The sequence below is a fragment of the Benincasa hispida genome, chromosome 12 (genome assembly GCF_027475165.1).
Source record: "Benincasa hispida cultivar pf3 chromosome 12, pf3_genome.v1.1, whole genome shotgun sequence".
Classification (NCBI taxonomy): domain Eukaryota; kingdom Viridiplantae; phylum Streptophyta; class Magnoliopsida; order Cucurbitales; family Cucurbitaceae; genus Benincasa; species Benincasa hispida.
The window spans coordinates 45,714,197-45,733,043 of NC_143489.1; the positions used below are offsets into that span (position 1 = coordinate 45,714,197).

The 18,847-nt window shown below is 32.5% G+C and overlaps 1 protein-coding gene across 2 annotated transcripts; it reads left to right on the forward strand.

Moving 5' to 3' along the window:
* The first annotated feature begins 7,462 nt into the window (after window positions 1-7,462).
* On the forward strand, window positions 7,463-8,863 carry LOC120068276 (zinc finger protein WIP6-like). Of its 2 annotated transcripts, none has more exons than XM_090308549.1 (2): window positions 7,463-7,990; window positions 8,277-8,863. In XM_090308549.1, exons 1-2 carry the CDS (start codon window positions 7,628-7,630, stop codon window positions 8,769-8,771), a joined length of 858 nt encoding a protein of 285 aa, XP_090164675.1. In that variant the 5' UTR covers window positions 7,463-7,627; the 3' UTR covers window positions 8,772-8,863. The 2 variants fall into 2 exon arrangements, with proteins under 2 accessions (XP_090164675.1, XP_038875923.1); XM_039019995.2 differs by having other exon boundaries at window positions 7,465-7,990; window positions 8,298-8,863.
* Window positions 8,864-18,847: the final 9,984 nt, after the last annotated feature.

Genomic DNA, 18,847 nt, shown 5'->3' on the forward strand with positions numbered 1-18,847 from the left:
CGGAGATGCAAAGAGTAGTTTGGAGGCATGGTTGTCGGAGTTTATAGATGGTAAGGGAGGTTGGAGGTGGTCTACAGTATCATAAGAGTTGTTTGAGATCTAGGGTCTTATACATGTAGTGGGGCCTAGGGTGAGAGGGGAGGATTATTGGGTTTAGATGCCGAGTGCGAGTGGTTGGTTTTTAATTACTAATGCGTAGGAAAGTTTGCGACCTCGTCGTTCTAGGGTGTCTTGGGCAGGTCTTTTGTGGTCTGGAGGTGGTGTTCCACATCATTCCTTCTATGCGTGGTTAGCTATGAGGATATGTTGGGCACACGGGATTGGTTGAGGAGGTCGGGTGTGTCATCGGAGGGGAGGTTTCTTTTGTGTGGGGGAGGTCTAGAGTTGTGGGATCATCTATTTTTTGAGCGTGGGTTTGGGAGAGAGGTGTGGGCAGAGGTGGTGCATCAGTTGGGTTCAACTCGTCGGGTGGTAGGATGGGATGTAGAGTTAAGTTGGGTGTGTCGAGTGGGGTCAGGTATAGGGGTACGTAGTAAGTTGTTTCGTGTCTTCTTGTGTGCTTCCATCTATTACATCTGGCAGGAGCGTAATCGTCAGCTCTATGGGGGTCGACCAAGGACGGTCTCTGCTCTCTTTCATCTTATTGTCTCTACTGTTCGTGCTCGTGCTATTTCCTGGTAGGTTGACCTTCCTGGTCTTATCTAGTTTTTCCTAGTGGGTTGATGTATTTATTCTGTTTGTGTTTGTTGTTGGCTCCAGTTGTGGGGCTTTCTTTTTTTGTTCTCTGTTCTATGTTCTATTCCCTTGTGGACTATGTTGTTTGCGTTTGGTTTCGCTTTGTTTCTGTCGAGCCCTGAGTTGACTTGTGCTTGCTGTTTGGATGCCTTGATACCGGGTTGTGGGTTCTCGTTGTTGTTGTATAATAATATTACCTATTCTAAAATATATATAATATGTATATATATATTTAATTAAAATAAATAATTAATTTAATTTAATTATATTTTATTCAATTATATATTAAGCTAAATAAATTAACTAATGTAGGGGAGTGGGGATGTTATGGAGAGTGGGGAGTTACTCCCTCTCTCTTCTTTAATTTACAGAATGTTTGCAATATAGGGGACTGTAGCAATTTTTATGTGAAAAATGAAAATTTCCCCTTCTCTATCTGTCAAGTTCTCTCACATTCTCAAATTACATAGAAGAAGTTCACTGGAAAAATAAATTCCCTCTCTATTTCAAAAGAAGCTCCTACAAGCCGATTCTTGCCAGAGAATAGTAGGAAAGTCCTTTCAGAGGTGTCACTGTTTATGAGATCTATTTGTTGAGAAAGAAGAAGGATTTTTAAAGAAGATTGAAGAACAATTCCTCAAAGGTAACATGTTCTTCAAGCCAATTGTATACTTTACTGTAATCACAGCATGTGTATTTTAATTTTTAACTTTATGTAATTTTATCTTCCCAAAATCAAAACAAAAGCATCCGTATGCTTCTTTTGCGGGATCCAATCCCATCAAACTCATGTACTTATCTCTTTTAGAATGCGTCGACTTTAGATATGGGGCATGATGAAGGTGCTATGGTTATATCAACCTAATTGATATACCTTGTTACACTTATTGTTCCATTTTTCCTTATGTCCCTTGTTCAAAAAAAAAAAAAAGTTAGTGCTTAAATCTATTAATTCTATCCACAATATATCAGATCACAATAGGATTAAAAATGATATATCTATGATATTGGATCCTTTTCTCTATCTTCTAGCAGTTGCTTTGCATGTTCATTTGATCTATCATCAGTATATTTTAAAATATTGAAAATAGCAAATAAGTGATAACTTAATATTATAATAAAAAAAAATTAAAAAAATATGATAAATTACTAATAGATGCCACCCTTATATGTATATATAAGTTACAGATATACATCAATGATAGACATGACTATCTTGCAATTATATAGCACTTGTCTATATTGTTTTATGAAATATATGGCAACCTTGTAATTTGGTTTGATTTGTAATTGTTTGAATCAGTTAAGTTTTGGTATAATATGTTCTATTCATGGAAGCTAGAGTGGGGGGTGGGTATAGGTTTTAGTATTTTGTTAAGTTTAAGTAATTGTTATGCTTATGAAATGATTGTTTTGTTCAACATTTGTTAGTATAACGTTTATGAAGTTTGAATATAAGTTAAATAAATATTGTGTTTTAAGATTAGTTTGTGTAGAGGTGGGTGTGGAGTGATTGTTTTGTTGATGTTTTTAGAATTCATGAAGTTGTAGGAAATTGCTATATTCATTGGTGTTAATTAAGTTTGAATTAAGATTTGTTTTTGTTAAGGGGTAGAGTGGGTGCGAGAATCTTGTAATTTGTCTTGGTTTGTAAAAGATAGAATTGCTTTTGTATATGGAACGAATAAGTTTAATTAGTTCAGTTTAATTTGTACATGGAAGTTAGAATGGGGGATGAGTTTCAATTTTAGTTTATAAAGTTTAAATAAGTTAAAATATAGTATTTAAGATTAGTTTGTTGATGAAGTTTGAATAACTTCAACTTATGTTCAAGTTTTTTATGAGATGGGTTAAAGTTGATGATGTAGATTAGTTTTGAATGTTGGGTTAAGGTTTCATATTTATCACTTAATTGAGTTTTTGGATAATTTTAAGAAATCATCGATAACTTGAATAATAATAGTGCTAATTGCTCAATTTAATAAAATTTTAGTTAATTTTGATGCTTTAAACGTGCTTTAATTTTTGAGTTACAAGCTTAAGATTATGTCAACGGTGATATATACGACAATTTCATGAAACATTTTTGTAATTTTATTTATATATCCATAGCTACTCTGTATGTAAATATTATCTACTCTCATGCAAAGAACAAATTTGGTTGCTTTGAATGTTATGCAGAAAATTCTGGTTGTTTTGATTATTAAATTTGTGTCAAAATATTAGGTTATAAAAGACAATCGTCAAATAAAATGACAACTAAAAAATCTTCTTGTGATTTAACCTATATAATCGCAAGATATAAGCGGCTTACAACTATAGATGGTTATTATAATCATCGCAAACTGACTCTCTCTCGATGCCTGGGTCTCATGTTCATTACACGATTTCCACGATTTATCCTGATTAAAAAACAAAAAAAAAAAAGTCAGGATAATCAATAACAACCAACAACACAAATCCAAAGTTGGATAGTTCTTCTCCCGATTGTACACTATAGGACGTCGACAAATTATCTTTATTCTGACGATATTGTTTTTGGCATCAGGAGAAGCTCTCCTAAGGGGTGTTTTCTGGCACCAATGCTGACACATAAGAAAATCATCGTGAGATCTTATTTTGGCGCGTATTTGGAGATTTTTCGAAGAAAAAAACTTAGGTGCAACCTGATTGCACCAATCTCTCGTGCAACCCCAGCTACACCCTATTAAAAATTGGCATGTCTCAAATTTTTTTATTTTTTAAAAATAATTAAAATAATATATTTATTTTAGAAATAGAAAAAGGGAAGCATGAAACTTGGGTACAACCTACTATGGCTCTGTTCTGAGGTTTTTGGCATCATGAAATTACATCTTCCTTGCGGTGGATAATTTTCCCATTACATTTATCTTAATCTGTCAAAAATTATTTCTTCGTATGATGATAATTTGTTTTAGTTGGAGTAGAAACCCTGAAATAATTTCGTGATGTTATTTCTCCTTTTACCCCATAATTTTATCAGAATTTTATTAAATGAAATAAATTTAATATAAAATTTAAAACAAAATGTACTAACATTTATTTTCTAATCAATGTAGAGAAGATTGGCCTTTTATTATTAGCTGTTACATTATATTTAATTTTAGGTTGAAATTTTAATTTTGATATTTCATAAAAAATTTAATTTAATCTACGTCTAAAAAATACATTTTTATAATAGGGCTTCTTTCACCAAAAATACATTTATATGATATGATTCTCTCTCTCTCTCTCTCTCTCTCTTTTTTTTCGTAGTTTATATAATATTATTCAACATAGCCGTTGGTTATTATTATCTTATTTTGATGTATTGGGATACAAATAAATGGAAGCTAAAAGACTTCTCATGAGTTATTTAATTTCTTTTTTTTTTTTATTATTATTATACATTTTTATCTCAAACTTTTAGTTTTATCAAATTTATATTTAAGTTGGTCCAAGCTGTAATTTTAGTAATTTATTTAATAACTTTGAGTTCGACCATTATGGGTGAAAGGTCAAGCTATGGGCTAGCTTTTGGAATGGTAAAGTTTTTTTTTTTTTTTTTTTTTTTTATTCAACTATGTTTAAATTGAAAAATTACTTTTGTTAGACTTTTGAAGGCTCTTCCCTCTGAAGCTCTGGACTTCATCATGGTAGAATATAGTAGTTTATCATCGATGCGTTTATTGATAGGTCAAGAGATCAATTTGACTAATGTTCGATCTTTGATAGTGAAAATTTTAGAGGTTAATAAAAATAGAATTATGTGCCAGTTCAAACATACAAGGCATTTTCAAAACCAGGTACTAGACCACTTAGTTAAATGGACAATGAGGGAATATCGTTATAATGTTTGGTGGGAGGATTTTCTGCTTTAGATCCATCAGTATTTTGAAGCGGTTTTTTTCTTATTCTTTTATTGAAAAAAAAAAACAGAAAACCCCTTCTCTAGAACTTTTTCCAAAAAAATATTTTTACATAGTGACAATAGTTTAGGAAATAAAAATTTGATATGAACTTTGAGTTTTAGACAAAGAAGATATTAGGGTTGATTATATATACATGTATAGAGTTAAAATGAGTGAGTTTTGACAAGACAAAGAAGATATATTAGGCTGAATTTTGTTGTTAAAATTAGTGATTTTTATACTTTATTGAATAATAAATCTTATGCCTTGATTTGCTGTGACTTAATTTTGAGCATTGATTTATTAGAGTTTACTTTTCGTAAAATTTTGAATCTTTACCAAAGTCTAAAGTTGAACTTTACCCCAAAAATTGAAATAATCTTTGTAGTCATCCAAAGAAAGAAAAGAAAAGAAAAAAGAATAGATTTTGTTTGTTTTTGAAAGAACGATCTCATCTCATGGGTATCAAAATCTGCAAATCTGTATAGTTTGTACAATGGCATATTAATTAAAGTCAAATAAAGTTAAATCTCAGTGCATGTGAGCTCTAGATGAATGACGATACCACCTAACGGTGACCCAAAAGGAAAATAAAATAATAATTTCTAGAATTAGTAAAAGCATTACCTATAAAAAAGTAATGAGCACACACATAAAAAAAATATAATAAATAATAAATATATATATATGATTTTTTTAAAAAAGAAAACAGGAAGAATTAGACACAAAATTTTGCCTTTCCTTCCTTATCCTAAAGAAGGCTACAAAATTTGTAGCATCTTTCTGAATCAAAACAAATGGTGATCTGAAGTTACAAACAGTGTCCCATAGAAAAGAAGAAAATTTACCATCTCCATCACTGCCATTATCAGCATCTCTTTTAATAACAAAAGTGGGAGAGAGTGACCCACGCCTTCTATTCTACAGTTTAGTTTACCATCCATCTCCTCTTTTTTACTCTCTCTTTCACTCATAATTATCACTTTATAAATTGAAAATTATATAGTAATCCAATTGTTTTCAAATAAAGAAAAATTAGTCAATTTATTTATAAATGAAACTGTTGCAAATATAGATATTAGATCCAAAGTATTAGCAGATTTACATAATGTAAAAAAATTATAAGTATGACCAAATTTAAAGAGTCAATCGGTGATAGATCATATTATTGGTAGTAGGAATGTTCAAAAAACCCGATGACCCGAAAAAACCGATCAACCCAACCCGCGCGGTTTGAGTTGGGTTATTAACTCACTTGGATTGGATTGAGTTTAAATAAATAAAAATTTTATGGGTTGAATTGGTTCAAGGGTTCATCTAATATAATCCAAACCAACCCTAATTTATTATTACCTCTATTGTTTTTATTACTTATAACACAATTATTTATACATATATTGATTTTACTTTTATTTAATTTTAATATTTTTTTAAATAATTTATTCTTCAACAACTCTTAAAAGTAGTTTCTTTACATTTTAGAAAGAAAATTTTCACTATTTAATTTAAAATTCAAATGTTAATCTTAATTCAATATATGAAAATAATTAATTAATTTTTTTTTTTTTTACATATTTATGTTATATTTCTTTTTAGAATTTTTTTTTAACAAATGGCCCGATTAACCCGAATCAACCCAATCCAAATATTTCATGGTTGGGTTGGGTTGGGTTCATTTTTTAATAAGAGTTATTTGAGTTGAAGAAATTTATAACCTGAACAATTGAGTTGGGTCTAAAAAGTCTTTCAACCCAACCCAACCCATGAACACCCCTAATTGGTAGGAGTGACCATATCACTGGTAAGAGTCTATCAACAATAGAAGTCTATTGTTGATAGACTTGTCTATATTTGTAATTTATTTTAAATGATGTTATACATTTGGTTATTATTCATAAAAATGCTACTGATTGCAATTATCTTTTATAAATATAGTAAAATGTAACTATCTATCAGTGATAGATCGCAATAGACATCTATCACTATCGCAATCTATCATTGATAGGTAATGAATGATATACTTGAAGATATATTTAACGATTTTACTATTTAAAACAATTATCCATGTTAAGGTTAGAAGAAGTGATTTTGGATTAATGAGAGAGAAAATTAAAAGAGAGTGGAAATGTAAAAAGAATAGGGTGTGTGTAGTACACGCCATACTAGGCATTGGATTTGGCCCACAACTACTCCTCTTTTGCCGCTTAATTGTCTACTCCGTCCTCCTCCCATTCCCATTCTTCACCTTAACCTCAACATATATCAATTTCCACCTCACCACGTGCACTACTCTCTCTTCATTTTCCTTCATTTTTCTTTTGAGTTCAACACTCTTTTAACATTTAAACCTTTTACGTTTCACATCTTTCTAAGGGTTAAAACTACTTTTTCTTAGGTTTAAATTCACTTTAAAGCACAATTCTCAATTACATCAATATTTAGGAATAGGTATACATGAATGAACCGATATCATATTTAAATAAGAGAAATCTTGATCAAGATATGAAGATATGGTTACGTAAAACAACCCATGAAGTATGGTGATATTTGCAATTACACTCTTAAACTTTTTGTTGGTAAAACTTAGATCTCATATTTATATAATTGTTAAAATTGGATTCTCAAAAAATTGGACTTCAAACATCTAATGATAGAAATTGAACTTACAAGTTTTTACCATTGTTAAAATTGTGCCATAAATTTATAAAATGGTAGAAATTTGACCTTGATACATTTAGTTTAAGCAATTAAACTTTTAATTATACTCTCCTTGCCTGATTTAAAAAATGATATATAAGTAAAAAGAAACCTAGTTAGAAAACAATGTGGTGTAGTCTAAGCATTGTGGCACAAACAACCCACCAAATTGTTTATTTATTGCTTCTTTTTTCCCTCCCCTCCCCACCTATCTACTCTATCTCTTTCTCTCTCCCAATTTCTCTCTCGTAGGTTCTTAATTATAATCATTTCAAAGAGAAGAGATGCAGCAAAGTTGGAAGTTGAGTTGCATATCATCAAGTGAAAGCGCTTGTTTGGAAGGTGATGAAGAAGGAGAAGAATCAATTTTCCTTTCCCTTTCCCCACCAGGCCAACGCCATTCTTTCTCTTCAAAACAACACCAATCTTCTCTTCAAAACCCTAATCACCAAAATGCAGCCGTCGCCGTCACCGTCGCCATGCACATTGGCCCTCCACCCGCCCTCTCCTCCTCCTCCACCCCCGCCGTCCGCCCCCTTGACGCCGCCCACTACTGGATCCCTACGCCTGCCCAAATCCTCGTTGGTCCCACCCAGTTCTCCTGCTCTGTCTGCACTAAAACCTTCAACAGATACAACAACATGCAGGTTCTTTCTTCCTTTTTCCTTTTTATTTCACCAATTAATGTCAAAAACTATATAATATTAAATTACCCACAAACTTACACATACAATTGGGTGCGTAATTTGTAATGTGATAGAAAATGAATTGTTTATAAAAGAAAAAAAGATGCATGTAGCCTAGATTGCACTTAATTATTACCTGCTACCTATTCTTATTTCAAAATTAAAAAACCCAGTGTTCCAATTTGATATATGTATATATATATATTTTTAAGAACAACACTGAGTTCATCTTGAGAGTAAAAATTAGGTTACGAAAAAATTGAAACAGATGCACATGTGGGGTCATGGATCAGAGTACAGAAAAGGGCCAGAATCATTAAGAGGATCAAAGCCAGCTTCGTCAATGCTTAGGCTTCCATGCTATTGCTGTGCAGAAGGGTGCAAGAACAACATAGAGCATCCAAGGTCAAGGCCATTGAAGGATTTCAGGACTCTTCAAACCCATTACAAGAGAAAGCATGGGGCAAAGCCTTTCAGTTGTAGGAAATGTGGGAAGCCATTTGCTGTAAGAGGGGATTGGAGGACACATGAGAAGAACTGTGGAAAGCTTTGGTTTTGTATTTGTGGCTCTGATTTTAAACATAAAAGATCTCTTAAAGACCATGTTAGAGCCTTTGGAGATGGCCATGCACCTCACACTGTTCAACTTTGTGAGGTTGAAGATGATGATGATTGGGATGATCATGATGACACAGATCATCAACATGTAAATGGACCTCAAGGCTGGTCTATTTATCATTAACTTTTTTTTTCCCCTTCTTGAACTTCTTAAATTAACTTACTATTTTGTTTTGTCCCTAACTGTTAATTAATTAAGATTATCTACCACTACTATATCTCTTAATTTTGTGTTTTTCTTTCTTTAAAAAAGTAGAAATTAACAGGGTAGTCATTTAAGCCTTTTTATAATCATTTGGTTTTTCATATTTTGTCGATTACATTTTAGGAGAGGTTTTGAAATCAAGCCAAATTTTGAAAACTAAAAAAAAGTAACTTTTATTTTTGAATTTTGGATAAGAATTCAACTCTTTTAACTTAAGAAGGATGTAAAAACATGGTAACAAGAAAATAAGCTTAATTTTCAAAAATCAAAAACAAAAAACAAAATAATTACTAAATGGGTCTTAGTTTTTTATTTTTGATTTTTGAAAATTTAACTTAACCCTCAAGTATCTACAAGTTTCTATATTTGTTGTAATTTTTACTAATATTTTTAGAATACAAAGTCTAAATTTTAAAAACTAAAAAAAGATAGAATTTTTAACTAGAGTTCAAGTGTTAAAATCTTGCCAGATAAAGATCTCAATAAATCAACTTAATTTGCATGCATTTTCCGAATAAAAATATTTCTTATATACATTAATGCAAGGCTTTTTTGAAATAAATTAAATTTCCATCAAGTTCCCACACAAAGAGAAAAAAAAAAAAAAAAAAAAAAAAAAGGGAAAAAGTTTGTTTTTTCTTGACTCCTTCAAATCATATCCAAAATTGGTTAAAATTACAGCTATTATCTCATGTCCTAGAATCTTTCATGTACATATATACATGCATGTTTGAGTTGAACCTTTTTTATCCCCCTAAAAAAACACACTCACTACTAAATATTATGGAAGGAGTACACATAAATTTATATAGTAAAATACAAAAAAATGATAGTGTCAGTGTAGTTGTGAATAAACAAATATTATTTCTGTAATTGAAGAGAGTTGTAGAGAGAGAGGGCAGAGTGAGAGAGAGAGGGAGAGGGAGAAAAGTGGGAGAAGATGAAGACAAACAGTAAAATGAAATCCAAGCTAAGGTTGTATTAATATGAATTAATAAAAAAGAAATTAAAGAAAGGGGTTTTTTGATGAAGAGATGAAGGTGGTCAAGTGAATTCAGTGAGTGCAGATAGGTAGGCAGAGACAAGATGCTGACATTAGTTCAGATGAGTGACAGATTGTACTGTTGATAGGTTTGCAATTACAGAGAAAAAAGAGAAAGAGAAAAAGAGGGGTTTTTGAGAGTGGCAGTCAGTGAGAGAGTTAGTCTAAGTAGGAGTAGCACTACTAGTAACACTTTCAAACTCAGCTTTACCCCATTGTGTCAGCAAACACAAGGGACCACTCTCCTCCCACAATACCCCTTAATTTCCTCTTTCATCATCTTTTTCCTTCTATTTTCTTTCTTTTTCTCTCCTAATCACTTTCAAATTTCATTCACCAACTCTTTGAGCTCATGAGATAATATAGGATGTAAAGAGTTCTAATGTCTGAGGAGTTCTTATCGAGTATAAACAATCGAGTATGTTCAAGCACTAAGATGATATACGATACACGGAAGAAAAATTACGGTGAAATATGAAACATGTTCCGAAAATGGGCCTCACAAACAATTAATGTCGATAAGATAAGATAATAGGCTTCCAAATACTAAGATGATATAGGATGTAGAGATATAACATCTCATGTTGGGTCACTTAGAGGGCGTTTGGCACGTAGAGTTGAATTAAGTTGAGTTGGTAATTATTATAGGAGGAGAGTAATTGAGAGAGTTGATGCGAATAACGAGGTGGGAAATGTGAGTTAATAGAAATAATAAGATAATAAACCTCTTTAATAATTAGTGAACTAAATGATGGGTGAGTTTTTTTTACCCCAACTTAGGGATCCATTTTCTGGGTCACATCCATCTTTTATTCTTCTATTTCAATCATATACTACAAAAAATTTGAAAAAATATTAAGAATAAATAATTTGACACGTGACAAATTATAGTTAGACATAGAATTAAACGAGTTAAAAAGAGATGAGTGGAACCCATGATAGATTTGAAATTGGGAATGAATGTTTATTAATGTTTTTAGGGTTTTTTGATAGTTGAAAGCTCTTCCTTCTGGTTTTTAATTTTTTTTTTTTTTTTTGGCTTGCTCTTTTGAGAGCAGCTAGAAACAGATACTACGATAGATTTTGAGACAAGTGTGTGTTTGGTTGTTTAACTCTATTCATTCATAATTATGTGCATGCTTCAGCCTCTCCTCCTCTCTCTCATCATTTCCATTTCTGTCTCTTAACCTTCTCTTCTCTCTTCTCTCTTCTCTTTCTTCTAAACTACTTTTTCCTGCCCCGTGCATGCAATTTTTCCTTTTCTTTTTTTCCCTTTCACTTTTTAGGCTTTTTTTTTTCCTTATTATTATTTATTATACATCTTATCGTATTCAATTAACACTGTCTTTTTGCTACCCTTCTGCCTGCGTACTTATGATCATATCTATATCTATCCTTTCTCTCATCAATTCCACTTCTTCTTTTTTTTTTTTTTTTTTTTTTTTTGGGAAAAATATATTATTATTACATATTGTGGAAATTATCCACATAAGTTTTGTTTTTACTCTTTTGTATGTAATATCAATTTCTATTCCTTCGCATCATAAAATCAAATTGAAATTAAAATTTTAAAAAAATAATAATCAAAAGGCAATGGATCCATAATATTTGGGTTTTATAGTTATTTAAATTGATTTTGATAAAAAATGAAGGAAAATGAAAAGAGAAATGGTGGAATAAAGAAAAAGAAAGATTGAGAGATGATGGAAAGAGAAAAGGAAAGAAGAAAGAGAGAAAATGCAATTCATGAATGAATATTATTGGAAATTAGGAGAGAAAAGAAGAGGAAAGGTAATTATTAGAAAATTAAAATATTCTTCTAAATATTTTTAAAAGGACACCATTGTCTTAAATATTTTTTAAAACTATAATATAATTTCAATTTTACCTATTGAAACCATGTCGTTTAGTTCTTGGTTTTTGTAAATTGTGTCTTGAGTGCTCACATTTTTTTTTTCTTTTATAATGGGTTTATATTTTGTTAAGGAAATAAAATATTGAAATCTTTTGTGACATTCCAATAATAAAAACTATTTTTTCATTTAGTTTTAAAAACATTTTAAGAAAGTGTCGACAAAACAATGAAATTCATAGATGGATGAATTTAGTCATATTCATAAGTTTAATTTTTAAAAATGATAAATAAAGAATTAAGGTCACTTTCGATAATTATTATGTTGTTGATTTTCTAGTTTTGAAAATTATGCTTCTTTCCAATAAGTTTTTAATTTCTTACATTTGAAATTCAAGCAAAATTTCTAAAAGTTTTTTTTTTTTTTTTTTTTAAGCTTTCAAATATAACATGTTTAAAAAGTACACAAGAAAAAGCAAGAAAACTACAAAGAAGCAGTGATTGTAAGCTTTAGTTCTTAAAATAACAAAACATAAAAAAAAAAAAAAAATAGTTATAATCAAGATTTAAATGGTTGTCAATTCTTAAATTTTTTAAGAAAAGATTATTGTTGAAGATAAAATACTAAAATAAAATCAGGTGGAAAGTTTATGAACCCAAAAGTGAAGAAAAATTACTTGTTATGGTGATTTAATTAAGTTTCAAGGGTCTAATCAATTGTTTGTAATTTTTACATTTTATTTTCAAGGGTCTAATCAAGATAAGAACTTTTTCCCCATGCAGTTGATCAAATCAATGAACAGAAAAAGGTATTTTCAAAAAAGAAAAGAAAAATCTTAAAGTAAGGTCACAAACTATCATTTTATGGATACACACATTGGGATTTCCGTATATTTAATTAAAATTTTTTTTAAAAAAAAAACGAAACGTAGTCTTTGGATAAGATTGTGTAACAAATTAACAAGATTTTGTTGATCATTATTCACTTTGAAATACTTAAAAAGTACGTTCTGTTTAAGTACTTTTATTAATTTTTTTTTTTTTGAAAAGGTATTGTAATTTAAGTATGGAGTAGAAGATCGAACGAAGTTAATAGTATAACACTATACTAGTTGAAAACAAAAACACAGCCAAAAAACCACTAGGGAGGCTCAATTTGGTTTTTCTTTCTTCCCAAAATTTTCAAAGCCAATACTTCTAGATGCATTTAAGGCAAAAACTATCTTAAGATTTTTTTTTGCAAATGTATTGTAATTAAAGGGTAGGATGAGGGAATCGAATCTCAAACCTCTAGGTCGATAGTACAAGCATTATATCAATCGAGCTTCGCTCTTGTTAAATTACTATTATTATATGAAATAATATTTTGATTGGGAAGAGAAAATTTTGTTTAACTACTTTGATAAACAAAAAAAAAAAAAAAACTTAAAAGTACAGTCGGGCTTCAACCGTTTATTATAAAATCTTTATTGCACTTAATGAAAAAAATTTACACGACAATATTTTATTTAAAAAAAAATATTTTTTTTTTTGGTGTAGGAAAATAGGGAATACCTACACCTAATCATTGCTCGAGAGAAAATATATAGATTTAAATAAATAATTATCTTAAAGTATCATAATTTAATCGAAAGATAATGAGAAACACATCTAAATCTTGATTGTTTGTCAATAAGGGTGTGAATTAAGAAAGAAAAAAAAAAAGAAGCAAGTTTAAGATCCGAGGTAAAGGGGAATCAGTTTTTACTGACAAGAGAGCTTTGAGATATGTAATCTTAGAAGGACCCCAACAAGGCATTTCCTTTCTTTATTTAAGTCCAAGGCTTTTGTAATTTGTCTCCATTTGTTTGTTTTCTTTCACAAGCAAACAAGTGCCATTGTGAACATTTTCAAGTGTGACTTTGGGGTAAAAAGAGTGATTCCACAAAATCCTTTAATTTGACTACTTGCCAACACATGGTCTCTTTTCTCTTTTCTTTTTGTATTTCTTGTTGCTGTTTGGAAAAATGTTTTCACCAAGTTTTCCTTTCTGCAACTAAGATGCTCGTTTTTCTGTTTTCATTTTTTTTATTCGTTTTCAAGTTCTTAAAGATTTGGAAAGTGAGATGAAAACCAAATGAGTGATGGAATAAAGTTAAATAAAATTTATTTATTGTATTTCTTCTGTATGTTTTGAATCAAATACATGATTGTAACTTCAAAATGTAGTTTAACGTGCGAAAGCAATAGACACCAGCTTTTAAATTTAGCTTTCCTAGAAATAATTTTCCACATTTCCTTAATAATTTATTATACCCAAATTTATATATCATTTCATATTTTTCCTTGCAACTGACGACCATTGATGTAATTATTAGGGAAATTGCCAAAAATAGGATTATTTTTAGGGATTTGAAGACTTTTGGGATGAGTTTTTAAAAAGATGAGTTGTGGGGCAAATGAGCATGTGAAAGGCCTAAAATGCCCTTTAGTTAATAAAACCCTAAAAAGACAAAAGTTTGAATGATTCTTCTCCCTCGCGCGATTTCTGCTTCTATGTGAATAGGGGAATCTCGAGCAACTGCTTCTCTGTGAACAAGTGAAGTCGAATAAGTGTTTGATAGCTCTTGAAAAGAGCTATTTTTATGTCTTTAATCTCGCTTGCTTATCGAGTTTTAAGTGTTTAAATATCTATTTATGTAGGTTCTTGGGCAAATCATGCATAACGGAGTGTTGCAGGTCGTTTGAGTCAAATTGAAGCTTTTTGGAGTTATATCGAGACCTGGGACTTCAAGGACAAAAAAATGACCATTTTGCCCTTGGGAGAGCACAGTGCAGTAGTATAATGGCACCGTGCTCGACGCTTTTTCTTGAGCACTATCTTTGGAGAAAAAGCAATTAGTACCGCAACGTTGTCCTGTGGCGCCGCGACGCTTCATGTGCGTGTGGAAGTGTGAAGGGTTGCACATATGCATGCATATGACAAGCAGTAGATGAATGCAAGCATGTGCGAAGGCAGGCGTTGGATGCATGTGAGGCGTTGGATGCATGTGGAAGCAGAATGCCCATGCGAGCCAGTGCAGCTTAAGAGTGCCACTGTACTTGTCACACCCCCTCCTAGATTACCCTCCTAACCCAAGAGGAGATGTGAGATCAGCAAATGTCAACCCTCTTATGATATCTATTGTCCAACTCGACCTTCTTTGCTTTAACTAGAACATGAAAATTGCATTTAACAACACAGTAAAAAAACCAACACTCAACATATGACATAACTCTTAAAGCAACTTAGATCACAAATCAGGACCCTGATACCATGTCTATTGATGTTTAAGAATTCATGTCAACTTAATACAAACAAGACTTTTAAATACTTGGCCTAAATGATACCACTACAACAAAAAGTACTTTTAATAGCATTGCAATGTTACATTTCTTAAAAACTACTATTGAAAAGAATAGAAAAAAAGGCGGGCATGTGAAAATTTGGGCACGCTTAATTAGCTCACATTACACTTTTTTTTCCACCTCAATTTGTGTATTTCGCGAGGCCCCTTCATTGAACGACATCCACAAACCCATCATTTTATCTCCATATTGCTTTCATCTTCTTCTTCATTCGAACAACACCCATAAAAGCACACCGACCTAGCATCGTCTTCTTCATTCACAGCATCGTCTTCTCCCTCATTCACAACTTTCACTTGTCGAGCATTTTTCAAGCATCTACTTCTTGTCTTCTCTCGACTCTGAATATGTGATTGTTGGGTTTTATGTCCTAAAACTCGCGGTTTGTAAACAATAAAACTTATTATGAAAATTCAATAAGTTGTTATTGAATATATCAATTGCTTATTTCGTTTTACAAATAAATCCAATAAACTAAAAGATCCATGACTATAACTTAAGTACTTAAACTTTATGTGGAGACATAAAAGTGGATCGAGTTCGAATAATAGTCAAAATGGTCTATAGTATATGAATAAGGTTGGGTGCCTTATTCTGTAATACTATCAGATGTCGCCCAGACTGTAGTTGTTACAAGGAATTGTAAAGTGGTACAGACGAAGTGATTCTAATTTGTAAATTTCATGATATGAGGAGTGGGAGCGTCCTGTGCAATGAGTTTGTACAAGATCGGACCATGAAATAAGTCACTCTTACTTTATAACGTTTTTTACTTTTTAAGATTGACTATTTCAAAGCAATGACCTAGGTAACTTGACCTCAATCCTAAGCTAACTATGAACTCCTATTTATTTAGGATTATCCTTAGATTTTCATAGGTGAGGGTTGGCTTAACATCGCTGACTCAATAAGCCTCCCATTTCAGGGGTAAGTCCGGGTAGATAGCTGGGGACATAGGGTGCAAAATGGAATTCACTTCTACTCGCTTTTAGGGATAGTAGAAAGGTTGTTCCCTTAAGTGCTGACTCCGGGTCTTGAACAAGGGGCCCCACTCTCTCATTGGCCCGACATAGGGTGCAAGATGAAATTTACTCCTACCCACTTTCAAGGATAGTAGAGAGGTTGTTCCCAAAGATCATCGTGAACCACTGATGCATATGTCGATAGTCATACGTAGGACTAAGGGATATGCAATATGCGTTTAAGAATATATGCGATGACCATGTGTTCTTGCCACAAGTTTTCTTGCTCTCTCGCCAAGTATAACGAGATCGCAAGTTTCTTGGAGTGATCCGAGGTCGAACTTAGGGACTTGTAACTAAATGTTGCGAAGTAATGTGTCTGTGGCAATGAATAAAAGAATAATGAAGTTAAAGGACTATGTGCTACTCCTACTCCTAACTAAACAGATTAAGCAATGGAAGTATGACTATGAGAGTTGGTAGAGACGTGACAACTGTTAATGTATAATAAGATGTATGGAAAAATAGATAAAATGATGGAGGGGATAAATTCACCGCATCATTAAGCTTGATCGCAAGGGTAACCCCACCAGCATAAATTATGCGATCATGCTATACATAAATATACACATACAATGCATATGCGAAAATGTGAATAGAACTTATGTCTAAGTCTCTATTCTTGGTTATGTGATCTAACGCACATAAGACAAGGTGACGACATACCACCATATCCTATTTCTAGGGTGAATACAATGTATAAATAGTAGATAGAACTTATTCCTAAGTTTCTACTCTTGCTTATGCGATCCAATCTGACACTCCCAAGCCTAGATTGGTCTTCAGACTACTCTCTCAAGTATGTCCAAATGATGAATGATGCAATCATAAGACAAGATGATCTTATAAAGCATGGTTGACATAAGATTATTCCTATCTCTAGGAACACTACTTACTTTGCTCAGTGCGTTCCACTACTTACCCTCTCAGGTAGTTAGTCGCCACTGATTAGCTCATAGACAAGCATTGCTTCAGCCTCGCACTAAGCAAAGAGGATTTACTCACTATACTCGTGCAATGCACACCTCTCAGTGGTTTGCTACATGCTTCATATGTCTATGCCGCATGATTAAGTATGTGATACACTAGCAATCTTACTTGCTTCGTTGCAATGAAAGTAAGGAATGATAAAGAAGAAGATAATGAAGATTGAGTTGAAGAAAATAAAGAGATGCATTGATTACAAAATGTATTCATGTCTTAAGCCAAAATGCAATACAATACAGAGATAGAAGAGAAGTGGAGGGCTAGATATAGGCAATGTCTTGCTTCCATCAGATGTGTGTCAAGGTTGCCGGTGGTGCCATGGAAGGGTGGTGGAGTAGTCTCTCTCGAGATCTATCTCCGAAAAAGCTCCGGTCGTCACTCGGAATGGGTAAAGGAATGAAGAACTCTTAAAGAATGTCTTCTCACACTCTCATCTATGATCACAAGGATCTGCCTTAAGGCAGAAGCTCAGATGCCTTGAATTTGGGCTCTAAGGCTCTATTTATAGAGCTCAATCGCCAACAGCATTAATGGTCCCACTTTGAGTCTCTGTCACTAACGACGCGATGGACCTACTCTGAATCTCTGCTACTAACGACGTGATAGGTGAAATGTCAACATCATCTTTTTGATACTCCCAAGGTATGCGTTTATGCTTGGTTTCCGAAGTACCATCGCATTCCACCACCCTTGCGATCACTCTTCTATCATGGTTATTACTCTGTAGCCGTAACCTCCATGCGATGGACGCACGCGATTAATAGCCGTAACATCCATGCGATGAATATACGTGATCACCCTTGCGATGGTCTAGATTCACCGCATGTGATTGGTTCCTACGATAGCTACAAAAATAGACATTTTGTCACAGAATAACGCATAATATTGGGTTAGTTGAGATTTTCAATGCTGATTGACGCTAGCTCACTCACATGAATTCTTAGTACAATACCGCATATTCTACTTGTTAGCCCTCGTAATTCTAAATAAAAGGTTACAATAACTTGTATTTCTACCAGTTATCACACCCCCAAACTTAGAATCATTCTTGTCCTCAAGCATGCCTTATACTTAGGAAATTCATAATTCACCCTCTGGCTTTCCTTTGCGATGTCCAGCCTTTCAAAATATAATTCATTCATACCTCTAACCTTGACAGCAATGCTCTCCTCAACTTTGGCTACTTCTTCAAAGAGATCTTTTCTAAGTTTAAATTTGGCAAGCCTTTGCTCAAAAACTTTTTACTTATTTCAAGCAACTTTGCTTATAGCTTTTTACAATGTGTTTATTTAAAAGAATTCAAAGCGTCGCGATACATTATTAAGGTGGGGCTTTGAACCTAGCTACACTCTTCGTTTTGGCTTGCCCCCACGGGTGTCATGCAGACATCCAACTTCGGTTGCATACCATATTCAACTCAACTCTCGCCTTAGCTTAATTTGGGCTTTCGTCTACTCAGAGGAGTTGTTATTATGCGTTGTTCTTGGCCACTTACTTTCGTTTTGGCTTACCTGCACGGGTGTCATGCAAAGTATCCAACTACGGGTAAATTCCTTTCACAACTTTAACTCTTATCAGCTTGGGTTTCCCTTTTGCACTGACAGTGGAGTTTTTATTACCAAAAATATATATATATTTTAATTTTTTTTAAATTTTAACATCGCAATGTGATGGAGGCATTTGTCTGAACCACTTCCACCCCCAA